Source organism: Pyxicephalus adspersus, chromosome 4 (genome assembly GCF_032062135.1).
Source record: "Pyxicephalus adspersus chromosome 4, UCB_Pads_2.0, whole genome shotgun sequence".
Taxonomy (NCBI): Eukaryota; Metazoa; Chordata; class Amphibia; order Anura; family Pyxicephalidae; genus Pyxicephalus; species Pyxicephalus adspersus.
In genome coordinates, this window is record NC_092861.1 from 83,953,700 (window position 1) to 83,978,252 (window position 24,553).

Sequence of the window (24,553 nt, forward strand, 5' to 3'; positions counted from 1 at the left end):
TTCTTGTGATGCTATATACAAGGCAATACATAGATTTAGAGGCAGATCCATCCTGGGGTGTAAGTATATGTTCTATGTAAGCAATCTAATGTGTACAGTACACAATTAAAATGTAGATGTAGCCATTTTTGGTTTGGAATTGAGAAGGTTAAAAACACCTAATAGTTAATTTTTCTGTTTGTGACCACTGGAAAATTTTTTTCCTTTCACCCTTTGTTTTCAGGAAAAACTGAAGGATAAATCTTTCCCATGGGAAAGCAGACATCAATAGATACCTGACAAAGGGTTTAACTGTTTCCCACTCCACCCAAAACATAAAAAAGGATTTTATTCAAGGAAGTAATTTCTTGTGATTCTCTATTTATTACATAGTATGCATTCTCCTATTACAGGTTGAAATCAGCCAGAATGCATTCCAGTATCCTTTTATAACAAATTTAATGTCCATGGCCACATTCACCTTTACATCCTATTGAACTACAGCACACATTACATACAGACTCCACTATCAATAGGACACAACCCTACCACCAGATACTTGGTGCCTTGAGGCTTACAATGCTCTATGAAGCTTTTTGAAATAAGATCATGGCTTAAGCACACTATAATAAAGAAAAATGTCCAAATATGCAGCATAGCTTGAATTTGGAATGTAATTGGATGCAAGCAACCATACACAGCTGTTCAGAGAGCAGTCAAACAGATGAAAACATCAGGAAACTGAATTTTAGTTGTTTTAATTTTACTTTAGTTCTGTAAAATTGCTAAACATTCCAAAAACGATCACAGTAGGTTCAGTTTATAGTGATGCATAAAAAACAAAAAAAAGATAAATGGCAAACTATGGACAAAAATTATTTGTACCAAAGAAATAGATCTACAGGAAGGTACAGAATAATGGCAACATTTATTATTTACCATACATAAAAGGTCTACACCTTACAGGTCATGCCTGGAAAAAGTCAAGAGAAGGAATAAAGGACAAGTCACTAAGATTGCCAATAGGCTCCCTACAGCTGACCTTTCTCCCCAGGACTGACTTATCCTTGTTCCGTCCATGCTGTGTGTCATGCTTGGACAGACAGTGCCACTAGGGGGCGCTACAGCTTGCACAGAAAAGGTGTGAGCCCTGAGAAGGGCCAAGTCGCAGAGTCTAAGCATAAACCAGGTCTTCTCCAGAGCCTCTAAGTAGTTAGGATGTTGCACTGCTGGTTACTGACAGGTTGTGGCAAACCAGGGTCGGCAGGAAGATACACGGTGCCACTAAGATACTGGTAATCACTAAGCAGAAGAATTGTCAAGGAAGGCTGGGTCAAGGCAGGCAGCAAGCAAGAGAGGTCAGGTCACAAGCCAGGGGTCAAATACCAGGGATCCAGGAAATAGACACAGGGAACACAGTAGACACTGGAAGCAACAGGAGGCACATGTGACACAAGAATAACCAAAGAAAGAGAGAGAAAGACTGGAACAGCACAAGGGAATTGGCTGGGAAACAGACTGGGCAACAAGGGGTTAGTTAACACAGGAGAAGACAGGGGAAACATTGAATTAACCAATAGGTTACAGGAACTAGCTTAGATGCTGGGGGGCTCGGCACCAGTGGAGACATGTTGCAGGAATGCTGAGTGCTGCGTCTGAGCTAGCTAAAAAGCCAGCGATGATTAAGAAACTATTTCCTGATTGGCCAGCGGGATGGGCAAAACTGATAAAAAGAGCAGGCGCGCCCAGGGTCAGAACTGCCCACACGTGCAGGAGAGAGATGCGCTTTAGAGAGGAAGAGGTAAGTGTGACACCAGGTTTCTAAGTAGAGGCAGTCATCATGGAAGAAGAGCAAGGTTTTACTCCCTCATGCCAGACCAACCACCTTGAATTTGATGTTTGATGCAAAGAACAATAAAGAATCAGCAGAAGCAGAAAAAGCACAGATACGGAATAAATAAAGTAAGAGCAAGAAAGAAACATATAAATGCTATAGAAATCTACCAGCACGAAGAGTCGGAAGCCATGCTGAGGTATTCTTTTTTAAAGTTTTAGTGTATAGGGCATTTAGGTATAAACGGGTATGAGTAAAGGGAGCTGTCAAATTTCACGTAAGGTCCACTTTAAAGCACCTATATTGTTTTCTTAATAAGCAACATAATTAAACAAAAATTTGTCTATATTTATCTGCCTTCTATCTTTGCTCTTCTGCAGCACAATGCCTTCAGTAAAATCTTCTCATGTGACATACTTCTGGATATGTCAGATATTCCCCCCTCCTTCTTTATAGTGAGCTGTTGTGCAATCCACTGGCCCCTGTGTTACTGGTGGCTGGATGAAACCACAATCTGGCAGGGAAACAACTGGGACACCCAAAATATTTTGAATGCAATTAAAAAAAAAAAAAAAAAAAAAAAAGAATTGTCAAATTGATTTTTACATTTACAGGCAATATTGTTCCAGGTAAATTCAGCAAAATATACTTAGCTCTCTGCTGGGCACTACAAATGCACACAAACTAAATAGCAGGAAAATACCAAGTATTATTATTATTATTATTATTATTATTATTATTATTAAGAAAATCTATATCCATTTATATGCTAGGCTCTCGACACTGCAGCCCTAGGCATGTGTATAATTACCAATATAGCACCTTAAAGCTCTGCCAAATATTGAATGATTCTTTCCAGCTTCCTTAAAAAAAAAAGACTACCTGTCTTTAAAAGCTTTGACCTATAATGCTACTGTAATAATAGAACCTGGCATAAAAGGAGGCCTCAACCTATACCACAGAACAGAAAGTTTTATTTGTTAATTCATACATTTTCAATTCAGTGTGTTTTTTTTTCAAGTGGAATTCCAGGCAATACTATTTTTTTCTCTATCAAAAACAGGTTTAGTTTGGAAAGGGTTCATAGTAGGCCGCTGCCTTTGGCACTTGGATAACATTAGTTTGGATTTTTTTTAATGTAAAAAATATGCGGTGGCTCAGAAGAGGTTGAAAAACACTGGATTAGAGAACCTTAGCCATACACTACTTCTTACATGTCTAATGTTTGAACAGCAAGAAATGACCAGGTCACAAAACCTGTACCTTGATACACAAAGGTTATGGGCACATGATTTCATCAGAAATAGTTGTGAAATGTAACCATCTAATTATTTGTGTATGGGTACCTTTTATGGAGACAAGATAACAAACTGTACATGGGGGTTGTGGCTTTAAAAAAAAACTTTTGTACGCAAGGTTAGTATATGCATGCCAACCCTAGCTATATTATACTAACATATAGACAGAGATGGCAGGGGCTTGATATGACTAAAGGTTTTGCGACAGTGGCCACCATCTAATGCCCTTAATAGATTAAAATTTAAAAAAATTTTGACCACTTTTATAGAAAAAAAAAAAAAAAAAAAAAAAAAAAAAAAAGAACCAGGGTTTGGCAAAAAAATAGTATACTAAAATGCCATGTTCAAAGCTATAACCAGCTGACTAAGGTTACTAGAGAAAAAACATAAGGAAACCTAAAGCTCTAAAAATACAATTGCCACACACATTGCTTTTTCTGTGATCTCCCAAATGACGCTGAATAAATTGATGCCTTTCTTATGCCTAAGAACATTACACAATTCTAAAAGCATGTGCTGGCAGGAGAGTTAGTACAAAAAATATCAGAAACCCCTGCTTCTTGGTATGTACATATACCTCCCTCTGTCAACTGTGTGGAAAATACAGCATGAACATTTCTTATTCACATATTTGATTATCTGAATACAAGGGCTACTGTTATTTTCGAAACTGAAGCTGCTGCTTGAATATATTTAGTTCACATTAAAGGAGGCTGGAATTGAAATGCAACTGAAATGGCTCTTTTAATTTCCTCAGCATGTAATTCACATATTTCAACTACATTCAAAGTTAATTGAAGTTGTATATTAATACATTTTCAATAGCGGCTCTCAGCACGTCCATGATGGTGACAAATTTAACAGTGGGAGATCACTGCTGAAAATGGTAGCTACCTACACAAGTGTATTTATGTATAAAAGAAATCAGAAAAAGGTCTCGATTAATCCAGATTTAGTGAAGATTAGGAAAATATTAGTTAGGAATTGTACAGCCTCATACTGGTAGCATGACAAGCTTTGCTCAGAGTTTTTTATTCTTTGGAGATTGCAGGAAACAATAGTGATGTTGGGAACCAGTTTTAATTATTGCTCCATTGTCAATAATTTTATTTTTGGCGTTTTTGCCATGGTTCACACATATGTTGGTTTTTATACTTTTGCTGACAAGCAAGCAGTAATTATTTTGCACAAGGCAGCCTAGCAAGGATTAATATTGTGTAATTGAACTTGCTCTACAGAGGGAGAACCTCTGTATTTCATTTAGACAGCTGGCATCCAAAGACACCTTGGAACCCAACATATTCTTATGTGGTTGGTAAGCTACCATTGTACTACTGCACTAATGTATTTGCTATTTACATAAAGAACATTTTCAAAAAAAAGGTCAGCGATCTCAACCTACACATTTTTATCATGCTAGGTTTCCATTAGGAAATATTAACATATATTAACATATAAATATAAAGTACTCATTATGCAAAAAACTAAACCCAAATACCAATAAACAAACAGGATAATAGAATGAAGTACAAAAAGCACTATCTACAATTAAAGTGTATTCATAACATCAAAGGCCCATGGCCCATGGCATAAAAAGTGCATTATGATTCACCTAGTGTTCATGAGGTAAAGTGCTTATTGGTAAGAACTCCCCAAAGAGCCTAGTCAAAAAATCATAATATTGAAAAATAATATTTGAAAGCCCTTTTGTAAATGCCAATTCCTACTGACCCCTAAAGTAGCTAAAAGCATATTACCCATGTTTAGAGAATTGTCCAAATACTTCTTTTTACTATTACTTATTAGAATATTATGGGTAAGAGAAACATTTCCTAGGAAACCTCATCCCCAATTATCTTTTTACTATTCTTTCCAGGGACAGCTCTTTGTTCTAATTGAAGCAGACCAATGAGCTCAACCCTCTGTCACTCTGCTCTCCTATTTACCTATTTCATGTTAGCACATGAGCATTGCCGCACAACTGATTGACTCCTTGTTTTGCTTCTCCCTTTCCCAGTTTGAGCTTTGCTTTTTTAGATACTAGATTCTAGATCAAATTCAGATACTTACCCTGCTTACATGAGAAAATAGTGTAGTAATAATACTGTAAAAGTGAATGTTCTATTAATAAAAGGAGAGCTGAATTTATCTCTGTCTTTAAAATCTGCCTAAAGTTCAGATTTATACACACCTACATAATCCAACGTATGTATTTGAGGAAAAAAAATATATTTTATTAGGTAGCTTTAGACTGTCCTGGTCACTGTTCCTTACCTTTTATTAAACAAAATAAAATCAATCATGCTCGTGCTAAAAACTTGACAGATTTTAGCTGTATTCAAGAGATAAACTTTACCGGTTACTGTCAGTGACCCAGGACATTATCATGCAATGGATATTTACCAATGCAAAAAAGAGCTGTATTGTGGAATACTAATTGAGGTTGTGAAAGAGAGTATCACTAATTTTAGGAGGGAAAAAAAGTGAGGTTCTTTTAATTAATATGTATGCAGTCAGAAGTCAGAAAGTAATTATTCAGAGCAATGACTTTAACATTTCTGGATATTACTTAACGTAGTTTTGCTTTACAGAAAGCCTTAATCAAGGCAATACAAACCATGTTTAACACAATACAATAATAATCAGAGAGAAGTTGAACATGTCTAATATTACCTGGGAGGGAGTGAAACCAGACATGCGGAACGCTGAAAAGACAAGTGGCACTTCTGCCTTCATCAACATCTCAATGTAATGAGCGCTGCAAAAATATATCGGGTGGATTCCAGCTTGTGCTATTTCAGCTGGCAGGTGTTTCTGTAACAGATACATGGATACATGATCAGAATCCTTGATTGAAAGAGCCATGTTAAATCATTTTTTCCGTTAGCACTGTTAGATTCATGTTTCTTTATCTTCCAAAGGAAGGAGACTACTTGAATATAGGAGACATACTTGAATATGCAAGGCTGCAAACAGTGGAAACTGGAACATGGATGTTTATGGATTTCTAAAGTTTAGTGCTTGAAGTGAACCAGTCAGTTCAGAGTATAAGGTTCTCTTTCTAGCTCACCTTCCCTGCCACTAATACTGACCTTTTCTGAACTCCCCAGCCACACAATTTGTCTGTTATAGCTCTAAGAAAGCACTTTTTAAGCTCCATCACTCTGTTGGAGATTTTACAGAGCTAAGAACCTTCCCTGCACCCCAGATGGAAGTTCTCTGGTCTGTTGGGGGAACTTGTGAAAGGAAAGTATAAACTACTTGTGAAGCTTATTATCAAGTAAACCATACCAATAAGGCTACGTTCAGACTTCCAGTGAGGTTATGGTACGATTAGCACATCTTCATGTCAGGAAACTGCTTCCTCAGGTGAATGACTGGATTCTCTCCAAGACTGGAGAGAATTTCTCTCCAAGACTGGAGAGAATAGTTGGCCCGAATAATAAAGCTCTCCAAGACTGGAGAGAATACACTTTTATTGGTGAAGCTGGGTGATCCAGCAAACCTGGAATGGATTTCCTAAAAGTCATTTGCTATTTTTTAGCAAATGTTTTCAGTCCTGGACCAGATCCATTCCAGGTTTGCTGGAACACCCAGCTTCACTTTTGAAAGTGTATCCTCCCCAGACATGGAGAGCTTTCAAAAATCAGGCCCAGTATCTCACTTGCAGAAGCTCAGAGAATGAATGGGACTGGCAATGAGGAGTGTGGAACTGCTGTCAAATATGCAATCACTGGTTCAAGCAAAGTGCAAGCCCGCTGGAGCAACACAGGAATGTCTATTCCTACTTTGGGTCTGACCCTAGCCTAAAGGTTTGTTCTAAAGGTAGCATACAGCAGTAGATATTTAAAAAAAAATGTAAACTTTTTTTTTTATTTCTTTTTAGTCAGGTAAATGTGAAATATATATATATATATATATATATATATATATATCTCATTATATACAATCTTTAATATGGTTACAAATTCAAATACTCTCAAACCATATACAAGGTAGATGTAACTGTGGCTACTTTCCTAGAATGTCATCCAATTTATAGATAATCTGCATTAAGTACTTGTAAAGTAATTTAAAAAAAACATGATAAAAAAATCAGTTATAAACTTGAAAACACTCAAAACTATTAGGCTAGGTACACACATGCAATATTTGTCGTTAGAAAGTGAATGATTAACCACCTGGGCGTTACACTGATGTCTAGATTTCTGTACCAAAAGCGTTACAGGTTTTCATGAATTTTTTTTTTTTAAATTGTAGACCTGTAACTTACAGAAATATGTCCGAATAGGGGTCTAGTAGATATAATGAATATAAAAAATGTTTGAAGCACAAATCATGTAAAAAAATACTTTTAATAAAATTAAAGGAAAAACACAAAATTCAGCTTAAACAAGAATACATAAATAAATGAAAAATACTGAAAATGCGATAATTCGGTATACTGTATAGTAATATATTTTTCTAAAACACCTCCCTAGTGTCCAACGTCACATACCTATAGACAAAACCACATAAATATATTTTCTATTATTTTGTATTGGATTGGATACAGGAGTTTGTATTCAATCCAATACTGAAAATGCGATAATTCGGTATAATGTATAGTAATATATTTTTCTAAAACACCTCCCTAGTGTCCGTCACATACCTATAGACAAAACCACATAAATATATTTTCTATTATTTTGTATTGGATTGGATACAGGACTCAATCCAATACAAAATGAGAACAAAATTCAAACACTAATTATGTATTGGATTGAATACAAATTCCTGTATCCAATCCAATACAAAATACATACTTTGTATTAATTTTTAATTGAAACTCATTCATTCATTTTGTATTGGATTGAATACAAACTCCTGTATCCAATCCAATACAAAATGAATGAATGAGTTTCAATTTGAATTTCCCGCACACGCGCCGACGTCATCACGCACGCACGCACAAGGCTTCTTGTTTCAGAGAGCACCCGGCGCTGGAAGGAGAACGATGCGGGACGATCAACGGGACCAGGTAAGAAGCCGGCCGGCATCTTACCGGTCCCGCTGGTATAGGAGACGGCACCCGACGCTGGAGAGGGAGATCGACGCTGGAGGACGACGCTGGAACACGGACCCGACGCTGGATGAGCACAGCGGGACCAGGTAAGTGAGATTTTAATATAGTGAGAAAAGTACGGGGTTAACGATAATTGCAACTTTTTTTTGCACGGAAAAGTACGGGCTTAACGGTTGGGAGGTTAATGACTGATCAATGATTATTCACGATTATTTTGAAAGATTGTAAAGTGCATAATTCTGTACATGCTGAAACGATACGATCATTTAAATATAATCAACTAATATTGTACACACACTAGATACGATCGTTTGAACGATGGAGGAAGTGATACAGGAGAAAGTGTATCACAGAACAATCCATGATCACTGAACAACCGTACACACAATAGATAGCGAACGATTGTCGTCCAATTAGATCCGCCGGGATGGTTGTTCATTTACAGCGACATTCCTCATTCGTCGTCATTGACCAGTCTTTGTGTACTTTTTTTAACGATTATCGGCTAATGGGTTGTTAATTGTTTGTTTCCAACGATAACCATTGCACGTGTGTACGTAGCCTAACAATAGAATTACAAACCGTGTTAAACCTCAGCAAACAACCACAACATCCTGGCTAATGGTAACAGTCACCGAGTTTCAGTTTTTTTCCCTTAGCATATATGAATACACCAGCTATCATAATAAATACAGTCAAAGCAGTCGAGCAGAAGCGCTTTTAAAACTGTAATTTCCTTTTTAACGAACACAATGAATTTTAGATTTTTCTTGCTAGTGTTTACAAGATTACTTACAGAAATGTGAAGCCGTGGCAGCCAGAGATACGCTGAAACTAGGAGACTGGAAAATTTCTGCAGAAATGTTAATGTTTTTTCACCGTCTCCTGACATTATCAGAAACACAGAAGATGCAAACCAGTCATGACCAGAATAGCCTCCTTGCAAACACCCTGGGTGCAAGAGCAGTCAAGGAAGTTTTTGACAGAATTTAGATTTTCGCTGATGGCAAATATTCAACATTTGTTAAGATACTGTTCTATCAAAAAATGAAAATTTGAAATATGCTAAAAATTATTTCTTTACCTTTTACTTACATTACTTTTACAATTTCATATATTATGTTTTTTTCCGGTGTCCCAACTTTTCTCACTTTGCTTTAAATTCAGAAACTCCTATTAATTATGGTTATTTGCGTTACATACATTGTATTATGTACACCTATTAGTTTTTCACCATTGAGATGGTTTCACCCTAAGGCAATAACATTTGCAGCCAGTAGAAATACTGATAGGCAGACATATACTGCTACAGGAAAGGTTCATGTTGTACTAAGAAGGTGTCAGGATTAGTGTTGGTGTTCGAGTTCGGGTCGTCCTTATATTCGACCCGAATATGGCCGTTCAAATTTGGGTAGACCCGACCCGACCCAAAAAACATGTGGTTAGCAGTAGCGAATTTGGCGCTCCCACAGTGCCTAGGGACCTCCCCCATAATTCCTAGGGCCCTCCAATAAAAGCAGGGATCCTCTCATCCATCTTTGTGGTGGCAGGCAGCCGATTGGCTGTATATAAGGCCAGGGCTTGCCTGCATTTACCACTCGTGACAGAGATCTACTAGCAGACACAACCTCTCTGTGCTGCTGCTGGCAGTGTTAAAGTAAAATTAAATTGCTGCAGTTAGATAGACTGTTTCACTATTAGTCAGATAGATAGTTGTATTGTACTGTATTGCTTCAGTCCTGTAATCTACTCTACTCAGATAGGTAGAGTGTTTCACTGTTAGTCAGATAGATAGCTGTATATTGTACTGTATTGCTCCTGTCCTTTATGTCAGTCAGTGTGTTACATACAGGCAGCCAGAGCCAGGGTACCCAGACAGCATGCACACCATCACACTTGTACCGAGAGAGAGACAGTCAGACAGAAACAGTGAGTAACGTCACATTTGTATACTGTGCTGCATAATACAAGCGTCGCTGCTGAAGGAAAGTGCTACATACAACACACACAGCGCACTTGCATTTTTTGTGTAAACCCCCAGCCCCAAAGTAAAAAAAAATCTGTTTTAAAATCTGTAATAATTTACACTTTGTGAAGCAAAGGTTGGTTTTTAACTGCAGACCCGAGAACAAGAAGCCAGCGATACCTTGGACATTTTAGCGCTGCTGGTGGTGGTGTGTGCCCATTATTACTGCGCCTTGAACAACAGGTAGTAGAGTACATGACCCAACCTGGGTCAAGTGATTGCACCCCCTCTTCCTGCCAGTACCAAAAACAGGACTCACGGGGATCCTAAACTATAGTCCCTGATATACCTCTTCCTTCTCTTTCTTCCTCCTCCGCTGGAAAGTCTCGTGTAGAGCAGAATGTTCAGGAGTACATAGGGGAGTCCCGCCAAGGGGGTAGAGAGGCAGAGCAGAATGCATTCCGTGAAGACGCACAGTTGTTTGAGTCATCTGAAAAAGAGAGTCAGTTCACAGGCTTTCCCACCTCTTACTTTTCACCCCAACACTCTGAGCGAGACGAGTCACTTCAAACTGGCTCTAAAAGGCCGCTGCTTCCTGTCTGCACATACAGGGATACTGTCTCTTTTAATGATGATGATGATGGTGATGATGTTCTTGATCTGACATGGTGTGAACAAGGAGATCATCATAGCAAGGAAGAGGAGGAGGAGGAGGTTGCAGAGCGCCCTCAAAGGGAAAGAGGGAGGAAGAACACTCTGCAGTCTTCACCTACCAGTCATAGGAAAAGATATGCGATGAAAGATATCAATGTTAAACGCAAATTTTAGAGCCAGTACCATCAATATATTACAAAAATAACAATTTTTTAAATTAAAAATAGACATTAAAAACAAACATCATTTCAAATACATAAAACACAATAAAATCGTGGGTGTATATAATGACCTCACCTTACAGAATACCCCCAAAGGGTTTAAATTCTGAATTACTTCTCGACGCGTTTTTGTGGAAAAAATCTGCTTCTTCAGGAGGAAGGAGAGGAGAAGTCTGATGTTTGTACTTCCAGCAGCCCTCTTATTGAAAAGTGTTGCAAGGAAGGAGGTGGATATGGGGGCAATGGTATATTCAAATCCCGTTTAGCTAATTAGTGAGTAATCTCTTTCAATTTTCAATATAAATCACAGTGATCCTAAGTTTCATGTCCTTCAGTCCTCAAACAGATATAAGAACATACAGCCCAACAGCACAACCATGTTTCTATTCCATTGGCTTCCCTTGCAAGTGAGTCAGCCTTCAAGTCAGGCAAGTCATAGTCATCCATCGTTGGCAGCTGTCACCACGGGTGTGCCTCAACAACCGCGGATCACCACAATGGTGAGGAGGAGCTCCAACGCAGAGCAGTTGGTGTTTGTCGCATTGCTAGCAGTCAAGACCAGGCATCATTGCCATTCCCCACCGTCCATTATTTCTGTGGTTAGCATTAGCAGCATCCAACCATCCATCCCCCAGATGCTGGAGCGCAAGAGGAAATATGTCCCAAATGACCCCAAAACAAAGCTATCAATACGGCAATTGCACAGCTGATTGCGTTTGAGCTCCTCTCTTACCGGCTAGTGGACTCCAATGTTTTCTGTTACGCATTCCTCTGCACGAACCCACAGTACATAATGCCCAAATGGCAGTATTTTGCACAAAAATGTGCAGAGAAATGTGTCTGTGGCCCTGCAGCACTCTGGCAAGGTGCACCTGACAACCGACAGTTGGTGGAGCAAGCACGGACTGGGAAGAAATATTTCCTACACAGCTCACTGGGTAACTTTGGTGGCAGCAGAGGAAGATGCAGCTGCAGGAAGGCCTGCATACCTATCTCCACCCAGTACACATTGCCATGCAATTGCCGTGGAGACCCAGCACCTCCCATCCACCAGCAACAACTTGCAGTTTGCTATTTCAGTGCACAAGTCAGACGTCGCCACACAGTCCTGAGGGAGCAGGAGAACATATGGCAAACTCTGCACGGACTCCAGCCAAGCAAGGTTGTGTGTGACAACGGGGCCAATCTGCTGGCAGCCCTGCGTTCTGGGAAGCTCACACACGTACCTCGCCTGGCCCACGTCATGGACCTCATAGTACAACGCTTTCTTGCAAAGTACCCAGGCCTCCAGCTGCTGTTGCTGAAGGCCAGAAAGTTGTCAGCCCATTTCCGCCGGTCGTACACAGGCCAGTGCCAGATTGGTGGATATACAGCAAAACCTCTAACTGCCAGTGCACAGGTTAATTTGTGATGTGGCCACTCGTTGGAATTCCACCTTTTACACGCTGCAGCTCGCTGAACAACAGAAAGGGGTGGTGGATTACGTGGCAGAATCCGCTCGTTTGAGACGCTTACCTACATAACCTTACTTCAACCCTGCAGAGTGGCTGCAATATGAGGACTTGTGCACTGTATTTGCACCGTTGGAAGAGGTGACCAGGATGATCAGCAAGAATCAGGCCTGTGTCAGTGACACTATCCCCATCATATGCCTGCTGGAACAGATGATGGTGGAGCTCGGGCACGACACGAGTGCATAGCCAAAGATCCGCGCATACAGCACATAAAAACAAACACTGATGACTATTGGATTGCTACATTACTTGATCCACGTTAAAAGCCTGAGATAGAACAACTCATCTTGCCCCAATACAGGGGACCTAAAATGCAGCACTACCAAGAAGTGCTTGTAAGGAACTTGTGCTCAGCCTTTCCGTATGCCACCAGCAAGGAACCCTATGGCAGTTACACCAGCCATGGAAGCCAAACAAATACCTTAGGCGGCATGGGTGGCAGCAGCAGGAGAGGTCATCCTAGCCAAACTATGCAGGCGTTTCTTGAGCAGAGGAAAGCCACCAGTCGTGCAGCAGTTGCCAATGACAGTCAGCAGGGCTACTCAGTCATGGTGCAGGAATACCTGAGCTCTACATGGGACATCTGCAACCTGCAAAGCCAGGACCCACTGCTTTACTTAACATCCAAGCTTGAGCAGTGGCCGGAGCTGGCAGAACATCTCATTTAGATCCTTGCCTGCCCAGCCGCAAATGTGTTATCTGAAAAGAGTGTTCAGTGCAGCTGGGGGCGTAGTGAGTGACAAGCGCATTCGCCTCTCTGCAGAAAATGTTGACCGACTCACTTTTATTAAAATGAATAAGGCTTGGATCGGCAATGACTTCAACACCCCCTCTGGAGAGTGCACTGATTTGTCGGCAACTGGTGCATGGCCTGCTGACACCTTGACGGGAAGAGCACTTTTTTTTACAGCCTTCTGCATCTCCTCCTCCTCGCTCCCATGGCCCCTACCTCTACACTGTCTCTGAGGCCTATACCTTGCAATGGAGCTGCGTAACTGGCTAATTTTTGTATGGAGGACTTCCCTTGGGGCCCTCTGCCCCTATCTACTTTGAGGCTTATATCACTTGTAACGGAGCTGTGTAACTGGCTAATCTTTGGACCGGAGGAACCCCCTCGGGGTCCCCTGCCTCTATCCACTGTGAGGCCTATATAACTTGTTACAAAGCTGTGTAACTGGCTATTTTTTTGACCAAAAGACCCCCCTCAGGGCCCTCTGCCTCTACTCTGAAGCCTGTGTATGGCTTGTAATTGAGCAGTGAAACCTGGGGGATAATTTTTGGACCGGAGGAACCCCCTTTGGGGCCCTCTCTGCCTCTACTTGGAGGCCTATATAAAATCTACCGCCCCATAAAATGGCCCTGCCAGCAACATAAAAAAGCCTTCCTGATTTTTTTATTGCCTTGTACAGTGTTGTGCAGAGCTGTGGGAGTCTTGACATGTCTTTTTAATAAATGTATTTGTAGGCTGTAAAAGCTCTACATAGTCCCGAAAAATAACCCAAATTTTCCCCCTATTGACTTTAATAGTGTTCGAATTAGATGTTCGATCACCCAAACAATATCGGCCTATTCGATCAAAAAGCTGTCAAATCGAATAGTGAGATATTCGACCAACACTAGTCAGGATAGTATTAATCTATTAACATCCGTATTGACCATACCATATAAGTACTTTTAAAGGATCAGTACACCCAAATTTATTAATTTAAAGTTTGGTAAACTCTAGCAGACTAAACAATCAGATGGCCTCTTTTCACTATTGGGGATTGCACTGCTGAACATCTTCCACATTTACGGGCTCTATTGCCCTTCAAATTGAAGTGCACCTATTCACCCTGAAATGCATCTATTCCTTTAGATGACTTTTATATATAGTAAAACAATGATGTACAAATCCAGGGAAGAGAGTGGGGCATCTTTGTATGATATGCATAAAAGACTTGCACAATTGTACACAAATGAATATATATGAGTGCCTGACGGGTCTTAAAAGTCGATGATAAAGACAAAACATTGTGTTCCCACACTATTTTAGGAATACATGCAGACAGTCAAAAGAACCTCAATCACTAACCACTTGGACATTCTAAGGAAACTAAGCTAGCTTACCACAGGGTACTAGGGCATAACACTACTACACTATTGTTAAAACCAACCAAGCATTTAGAAATATGCAACCCTACACCTAGAGTTTTAGCTCGTCTGGAACTAGAAACCTATGAGTGGAACATCTGCATTCTTTCTGGTCTCAGAAAAAGCCCAACAGGACATTTACTCAAGGACAGAGACTATACTGCATCACCTTTATTCACTTTTTTTATTACACCTTTGTGATCACTGTACATTGTAACAAATGTATATTTGTGAGTGAACTAGGGCAAGACAACTCCAACAGGCATGCACTGCAACCCACTACAATACGGGTAATCATACACTGTGGTGCTCAGAAATGTTTTTGTCTATTTTTGTGCTTTTGGTTGTCTGATTTAAACAAACTAAAATACGTGATATAACATGCTAATGCAATGCAACGAAAACGGCAGTGTGATTGCTTCCTAAAAGGATCAGCCACAGATGCAACTTTTTCTAGCTGAATATTTCCTGCAATAATCAAAGTGATCCTCAAATACTTATTGCAGTTTAATAATGTTTTTAGAACTAAATTTCATAATGTAGCACAAATATACACACATGACATTTAAATGGGCCCTGATTAGGGTAACCACAGCAGAGTTATATTTCTCCCATAGTATTAGATGTCCACTAAATGATAACACTTGTTAAGCCATTCATATAGAAGGATACTCAGAGGAGAGGTAACATCTATTTGCTGTTGTTGAAGCAAACTCTCACACTGAAGGAGTAGATGAGTAAGATCTTGCTCATTGCTGTTGCCCAAGAGATTCAAATAGCTACCGTACCTGATGAAAATAATAGAAATAATAACTATATTATTGACGGTAGTACCAACAGTTTGTATAAAAGTTTAAACAACTGTTGAAAAATAGATTTCTTAATATCAGGTAGCAAAAAAAAAAAAAAAACTGTGAAACTGATGATTTATGAATAAAAATAGTTGCAATTCTGATTTGTATTTTTTCTTTTTGTAAAGTGATATAAAAAGAGATAAATTAATTCATTATTGTGAAGTTGTGGGGAATATAAAGGGAAACCAGGATCACATATAGAACTACCAATAAAAAATACCTGACAACCATTTTCACACCAAGCTGCTGGGATGGAGTTAGCCTTCCAGTCCTTATATTCGTATCTAGGCAAAAATGAAAAAAAAGGAACATTTTAAAATAAGTATGTAGGAATCAGAGTGTTGAACTGGAAAAGCTATTTAATTACAAACACTGATCAATGAAATTTGTATTGTTTAAAATGTTTAATTTCCAAATTCATAGATATTGGCAGGTGCAAGCTATTGCTATGCTAGCTAATGTCTGGAAAAGTAGTTATAGTGATAGTTAAAGAGTTATATAGAGTGATAGCTAAACATCATGATTTAGGACAACAGACCTGAATAATTAGATTTCAATATAAGTTATTGGTTGCTATTACAGTAGTATGCTATATTTTTATACAGTACACAACACATAAAACTGACCAACTCCCTAGGGACACAATGCATTACAAGGAATACAGATAACTACTCCTTTGTCTTTTTTTTTTACAGCTTCCAGAGTTCAGTTCCTGCGTGCAGTGCTTTTCAGGGCATGCAATACACAGCTCCATTATTGCTATATGCATGTACTGAGCGGCACATGATAGTTAGCCAAATACCATCTGTAGCTTGACATTCCAGTACTTTGGAGCTACACTGCACTGGAGCAAGAATACTTTGCATGTACCCCAGACAGACTGGACACTGATTTCTGCAGATCTAGGGAACAATTTGAAACTAACTTGTTTAGCTGCAGAGGTCAGGAGGACAGGGAAGCAATAATGAATTTTCAAACTAAAGCGCAATTACCATTTAACTGAATCTATTTTAATATTCAGAATAATGTGATGTGTAAAGATTTTATCTATGTGAAATAATTGTTTTTTGTTTTTTTTTTTGCCGGCACTGCCTTTGAATACCTCTTTTACTGTATTTTACACCACTGACATTTCCCCAATACTCCCTTAAATGTTTGCATGGAAATAATTATCTGTCCCCTCAAATATCCATCAAAAGCAAGACATTACTTTATGTGTCAGAAACAATTTTAGATGTTTTTTAAATAACAGACACATTAAAGAGAGGGTCAGTTGGGATCACAGTTCTTTATAGCTTTCAGTAAAGAGAAAAGGGTAAAATGAATCAGGAAATGAAGAATTGACATTACATTGAAATTAACGACCAAGTTAATTGCGTAACAAAATTAAGGAATGCTATATTGTTTATTGACCCTACACCAAATTATTTTCCAGTTCCAAGGTAAAGCTAACAGGCTTTAATGTCCGAGCAAAGGCAGGAACAAGAAAGTAAAAAAGAGTTAGACTTTCTCGGGGGCACATTCATAGATCATCAGAATTTTATACAGAAAAATATTACCAATACATCAAGTCAACAATAAAATCAAATATCATTGTGCAACATTATGTTACAAGGTATGTTACTGTAAATATTTACAGTACATCACTCCTCTAGAAATATCTCGTATGGAAAATTTTTTCACTAGGGGGGATTTTTCATTTGACGTGTTTCACAGCACTAAGGCTTTATATGCTGAAACTATTTTTAAAATGAATGCATTCAAATGAAATGATTCAACTATCCCAACATTACCCATTACAAAATCTTTGTGATTAGAAACTAAACAGAACTTGTTGGCATTATTTGTATACACTTTATGCATATTTTATTGTTATCTGACTTTCCACAGCCTTAAAAAATCCAATAAAGACAAATAAACCTACTCTTATTTTGGGCTAGCAGCCCACTGCTTACATTTAGCTTCAATGTGTTAGTGGTACATGTGTTTTAACAAAATGGTGATTTAAATAGTTTCAGCATCCAGTTTAAACACAGAAAGATAGTGGTCTGATAATCAGTTAGGACATTCTTTTGTTGATTTATCTAATGTTAAGGGGACCTTTGCCAGTGATGCAGAGGACGTTTAGGGTATAGTTTACATCAAAATCCCAACTACTGTATTGAAATAAAATGGTCTACAAAAGAACAATGGCAATGAAGATTTGTTGCAACATACATTTAGCTAACATCCCTCTTAAAAGCTACATGCAATTCCATTGCAACAGAAATGATATAGCTACCAATCACAGAAATAAGCAGTTAATGACATTAGTAGGCAGTAACAAAAGTAGGCAGTAACACAAGTGGTTAACAACACAAATTCCTGTATCTATTATGCCCTTTATTTTTAGAGTATCATTATGCCAACTCAATTTTCAGTCTGAACTCCCAGGGTAATATAATAAAGGAAAAAAAAAAGATTGGAAAATCATTCTAGAAACTCAAAAGTACAAATAAGTCATCAAAAAAGAAGAAAAAAAACAGTATAGGCCAATATGACTCCACTTTTGTGGTCATGACCAGAGGAAAATGATGTTTATTGGGCTATAAATGAACAGCTACATTAGCACAGCTACATGAAGAAAAAAAATATTTGATTTATTTTAATCAGACTAGTAGTCTTCTGGCACCAATGTTCAATTTAATGCTGTATTTTGCACAAAACTTTAGAAATATATTGATGGTCTATGACACATTTCTCAGCTTTGATATATAACAGTATTCAAGACAAAAGCTCTGACATATCAATCTTCTAAACAACCAAGTGCCTGCTTTTCCTGGCAAGCAGGAGGAAGCCATTTCCAAGCTGTCATTTACCAGCAATGTGCTATATGTATGTACAGTAGGAAAAAACAGAAATGATATCAAAGCAGAACCACATGGAGACTAATAGGAAATAAGATAATGCCATTCTAGTCAGCTTTGTACAGCAAGAAGGGACTTTAGGGAACATGGTAAGAACATACAACATTTATAACAATATGTTGTAAATCAGCAAAGAGTTACCCCATTGTTGTATGCCAGCATAATCAAAAAAGAGAAATTTTCAATCACTCCTTTCTGTTTAAAATGAGATATTTAAAAGTAAACATGAGTTTGTCCCACATTGGTAAATAAATAAGTATAAATTACTTTTACAAAGTAATAAAACAAACATCCATACAAATGGACATTGTATCAACAACCTGCACTTTTATGGGTATATCGCCACTTTTCAGTAACAGTTGTATAGTACATCTATATATGACTATACAATCCTATAGGCAATATAGTTAGACCTGCTGCACCCAGTAACAGAGCAGACTTTCTGAGAGCTGTGGCTGGTACTCAGCTATGTAAGTATAGATTACTGCAGAAAACAGCATTTTTAATTAAAAAAAAGGTATATCCAAAACATGTGAACATAGGGAGACCCATGACTATACAGAAGAAAAACAAATTATGAGTTTGCAGATAAACATAATGTTTAAGCAATTGTGTGGTTTGTGATCTCCCTCATTGTGCTGGTGCTTCCAATAATCCCCCCCCCCACCCGCTCTCTCCTGATATCAGGGGTCTTCAGCCACCTAGGTTGGCGAAATTGTAACTTCTGCACATGCAAGTTCATTCATTCTGTCACCCAGCATATGCTCCTAACATCTGTAAATTGCTAGCATTGTACACGGATGTGCACAAATGTAGTGGTTTGTTCTAGTGTCACTGGGAAAGATCAAAAAAGATTGTTTCCAGTGACAGAATCTTATGTCTGTACACAGCTTTAGACTCAGCAGCCAACACAGATACCAATCAGCACCTGAAGTTCAATAGAGAAATGTGCTGTGTCCAAGTTGTACTACCAATGATTTCAACATCTTGGGCAAAGCCTACAGAAAACTTTGATGTGGATAAACAATACTACAAAAATGATCAAAGAAACTCAAGCAGTGAAAATTTAGGTGCTGAGGTTTTAGTCCTCCCCACAAATCGTTTAGAAAGCACAAAGACATATTACACTCAAAATGCAAACTCCTCATAGATTTATCTGTTCAATATCCCCTAGTTCCAGCTGATTGCACATTGATATTTATTGCCCTGCCAACCCCACCCCCTCCCCAGGTTCAACTGATATCCCAAATTCCTTATACTCTGATCAGTCCATCCATAATCAGGGCCCAAAGCACTTCTATTTAGACAACAGGCAAGGTCACTTTGGGACCCTGGTCATGTGCCCAAATCTAAAGTGCCAAAATTATAAGTGCAATATGAATTAATCCAGGGAATTGATGCAGGAATTAGAACGGATTTGGACATACTATTTTACTCTACCGTTGCCATCTCCTGCTTTTGGACTGATTTATCCATCTGGACTCCAACTCCAAATCCTCCAAATCTCTGAACATCCCCTGCTGCTTCCATTCTGAACTGGTATTTCATCACCATACTACTGGACTGCTTCTCTTGGACTTCAGTTTCCTTGTCCTCCCCAGTCTGATAACTCATTGTCTCTCTGCTCCTTCACTCGCCTTATTTCTCTGTCTGTGCTGCTGCACCTTTTTCTCTACTGATACTTCCTGGTGACATCTCACCCAACCCTGGTCTCCTCCACGCAGCCTTCCCCTTCCATACATTCTCAGTAAGATACTCCCTTCTCCTAACCTCATCCCCATTCACCCTACCCATAAGTTCTTATCCCCTCTTTGGCAGTCTATAGAATGCCTGATCTGTTGTCGACAAATTAACCTCCATACACAACCTTCTCCTTTGTAAATCTCTGAACTTTCTGGCTCTCACTGAAACTTGGCTTTCCTCCTCTGACTCTGCCTCTGCTGCTGCTCTCTTCTATGGAGGTCTGCACTTTACACATACCCCTAAACCTGGCAACAAAGTAGGGGGTGGTGTGGGTCTCCTTCTCTCACCTAACTGTACATACAGAGTCCTTCCTACCACACGCTCTCTCATTTTCCCAATTCCCTCTGATCTACTCCGTGCCCATTCCTCCACCCTGGCCCCTGCCGTAACCGAACTATTCAACCTCTCGCTTTCTACAGGTAAATACCCTCAGCTTTTAAACATGCCATAATTCTCCTTATCCTAAAGAAACCCTCACTGGACCCCTCCCTACCCTCTAACTACCGTCCTATCTCTCTTCCCCCATATGTCTCCAAACTTCTTGAATGCCTTGTCTACAAGACTCACCAATTACCTGAGCACCAACTCTCTCTTTAACCCCTCCAGTCTGGTTTTGGAGGTGCCCATTCCACTGAAACAGCCCTTACTAAAGGGGCCAATGACCTCATCAGAGCTAAGTCTCAAGGCAACTTTTCCCTGCTCTTGCTCCTTCTCCTTGATCTTTCCTCTGCTTTTGTTGATCACCCCCTTCTAATACAAATCATGCACTCCATTGGTATCAGTGACACTGCTCCCTTTTGGTTTGCTTCCTATCTGTATGACCGCTCCTTTCAAGTTTCTTTCAATGGTAACTACTCCTCGCCCACTCTCCTCCCTTTTGGTGTTCCCCAAGGGTCAGTCCTTGGGCCGGTTCTCTTTTCTCTGTACACCTCCTCTCTCGGTTTGCTTATATCATATTTTGACTTAAAGTACCATATGAATACTGATGACTCTCAAATCTATTTGTCCCCCCCTGACCTGTCTCCCTCAGTCCTGGATAAGGTCTCATGCTGCCTGTCAGCCATCTCATCATGGATGTCTGACCGATTTATGAAACTCAACCTGGATAAAACAGAACTCATCATCATCCCCCCCTCAAATTCCAAATCTCCCCGACATATATCTAACTGTTAACAACACTGTTATTCGGCCCTCCCCTCAGGCACGTTGTCTTGGTGTCACCTTTGACTCGGCCCTCTCATTTACACCCCATATTCAGAACATTTCCAGGTCCTGTCACTTTCACCTACGTAACATCTGCAAAATCCACCCCTACCTGTCCCCTGAGACCACCAAACTCTTGGAACATGCTCTTATCTCTCGTCTGGACTACTGTAACATCCTCCTCTCTGGTATTCCACTAACCCGACTCTCTCCTCTACAATCTATTATGAATGCTTTACCCAGAATCTTCTATCCTTCCCACCACTCCTCTTCCGCTGCATCTCTTTGCAGATCTCTACCACTCACTAGCTTCCATTTCACCTTAGAATCAAAATCAAGCTCCTGTGCTTTGCCTTCAAATCCCTACACAGTTATTATCCCACCTACATTTCTGACCTGGTAAAAAAAGTACTCCCACTAGCTGCTCTCTCCGCTCCTCCAATGACCTACTAATGAGTTCATTACTTTTACCCTCATCACACGCATGGATACAAGATTTCTTTAGAGCTGCCCCATCTCTCTGGAATGGTCTTCCTCGTCCTATTCGGCTTGCTCCTACTTTCTGCTCATTTAAAAGAGCAATCAAAACCAATTTTTTTCAAACATGCCTACCCATCTTCCATCTGTCTTTTAAAACCATCACTACATATCCCCCTCCTATGGTGTGTAAATTCCCCCACCTACTAGATCCTAAGCTCTTCGGGGCAGGGTCCTCTCTCCTCCTGTATCACTGTCTGTTTTAGTCTGTCATTTGCAACCCCTATTTAAGGTACAGCGCTGCGTAATATGTTGGCGCTATATAAAGCCTGCTTAATAATAATAATATTAATAGTAACAAGTAACGCAAATGATGCCTACACATATTTCTATATAAATTTCAAATATTTGTTATAAGCATTTTTTTTTTATATCTATAGCTGTTTCATGCATAAAAATCTAACTTTTTACTGAAAACATAGATTATTGGCAGATTTAATTATATGCATACAGGCTATTTTTGCTTGAAAATTATTCTATTCTCCACATTTACTTACTAACTGTGCGAATGATTCAATTAAATACAAAGTATGTATCGTATCTGATAAACCTTTTTCACAGAGCGGTCTTCAAGTGGAAACTCAATCTAGCTCCAAATACATATAAGCACAATGAGCAAGTATTTCCAAAGGAAATGTATGGATCTATGAATATAAAAGCACATAATACCATATATCTCTCTTATTTTTGAAAGTATTCCGTAATGAGGAAATATTTTGGGGTTCCATTGGTGATATGTCCTGAGAATGGTAACTACTTGGATGTCATGATAAATTGTTTGTTATTGCGTGGCTGACTTAGAAATATAGCACACATCAACACTTCATTCTGACTTTTAGGTAACTAGAAATAACTAGAAGAGTAACTAGAATTTTCAACTGGCATTGATTTATGGGTTTAGGCATAGCAAAGTTAAAGCAGAAACACATACAGCCCATGGGCTGGGGAAAGGAGCAGAACTTTAGAACATTTAAGTTTTTTAACTATCTTGACAAAACATTTTACACTTGTGGGTAAATTCCACAGAAAAAAAAAACTTGGAGTGCAATAGCTGTACAGCAGTATAACATGTAGAGCAAGTTCCAATGGGTGTGGTCAGGTGACTAAGCATTAATTGTAAATTAAAAAAATATTTTGTTAACATTTTATAATTATTTCATGTTTATTTAAATATGATACTGTCCTTTTTCATTGCCTGTATATACTGTTTAAACTTGTGCAAACAAATTGTCATTATCAGATACTAAAGATGATAGAAAAATGGCTGAAGTAATCAATTTGTGTATGCCTAGTGTATGTGTGTGCCTAGGTTTCAAACCTTTCTCCCAAAATACTTTTATTCAATCATAAGATTTGGCTTTTACAGCCAGACAGGTAAGCCCCCATTTCTTACTTATTTTCCAAACACCCTTGAAGATGCATTCAACTTTCTTATATCTCTAAGCATACCAATAAAATAAATAGTTCACAAGAAGGAAATTGTATTGCAGTGGAAGAAAACAGAGCTGCACACTCATTACTGAAAAATATAGCTTTTTATAATTGTGGCACGTTTCATGCTTTAGGGGGACAGAACACTACAGTAATCTAATTTTTCCCAAAATTGCAAGTTTTATGATGTATTCCCATCAGAGTAAGAAGCAGATGGATTACTTTGTTATTGTAATGTAAAATACCTACGGGTCTGAAAATCTGCCACATTAACATAATCAATTGCTGTAAAGAACAGACAAAGACTTCTTTTTTAACATGTAAAAACTATTATCAAAGTTACAAAAAACACTAATCAAATGTATTTAAAATACAATTAGTCTCCACAGATAGCATCAGTGAAACTGATAATTTATGTGGACAATGAGCCAGCCGATTGTGACAGTGTTGAGCTTTTATGTAAGCATTCATTTCTGGGTAAATGCCAAATTTAGACCTGCTTATGCTGCCAGTACATGTAGTGTAAAAGGTTTAGTGGCCTTAACACAATCATTGGGCAAAGCACTAAAGGTTACTAAGCTTTCTTTGATCAGAAAAAGGCATTAGCAAATGTGTGGGCTCCATGCGAATCCCCAATTGACATCCTTGTGTTGATGTTTACCTCTGGAACATGGTAAAGATAAGTATACCTAGGAAGTTGTTGCCATACGGTGAACACATTCATTTACACTACATACCATGATTTCCATAACATACACTATATTTTTCTTTTAACAAGCAATGTGAGCTGTTGAACTTCACAGTGCAGCATTGCGCTTAGCATGTTACTTCATACGCACAAAAACTTTTAAATCTATTCTTAAATGGCCACTAAGATTAAAAATGAATTTTGTGTGGATCAAATGCCTTCACAAACCCACGTATAACATGAACAGAAATAGGTACATAAAAGTAGCAGTGACATCTTAACTACTCTGAATATAGCCTATGACAGTAGCAGAGCCATTGGAGTTTTCACCCAATAAAGGGTATCTGCAGAAAACTACAGGGGGGGCAGATAAAAGACTAGTCACCCTGTACAAAAAGAGAAAGCAACAGAGACAGCGGGGAATGCTTTGTTTCCCTGCAACCCTCATCTGATTGTATATGGTACGTCTCCCATTGTAGATGAATTTATTGCACCAACTTTAATCTCCTCATAGATTTATCTGTTCA

The 24,553-nt window shown here is 38.9% G+C and overlaps 1 protein-coding gene across 1 annotated transcript in view; it reads right to left on the minus strand.

The window, feature by feature from the left end:
- The window catches only part of TBC1D32 (TBC1 domain family member 32), a gene marked incomplete in the record, with an annotated part of 161,342 nt that overhangs the window by 10,263 nt on the left and 126,526 nt on the right, over positions 1-24,553 (minus strand). The window contains 4 exon segments of the mRNA XM_072408827.1: positions 5,785-5,925; positions 8,973-9,127; positions 15,337-15,452; positions 15,739-15,802. Coding sequence (XP_072264928.1) covers positions 5,785-5,925; positions 8,973-9,127; positions 15,337-15,452; positions 15,739-15,802 — 476 coding nt within the window.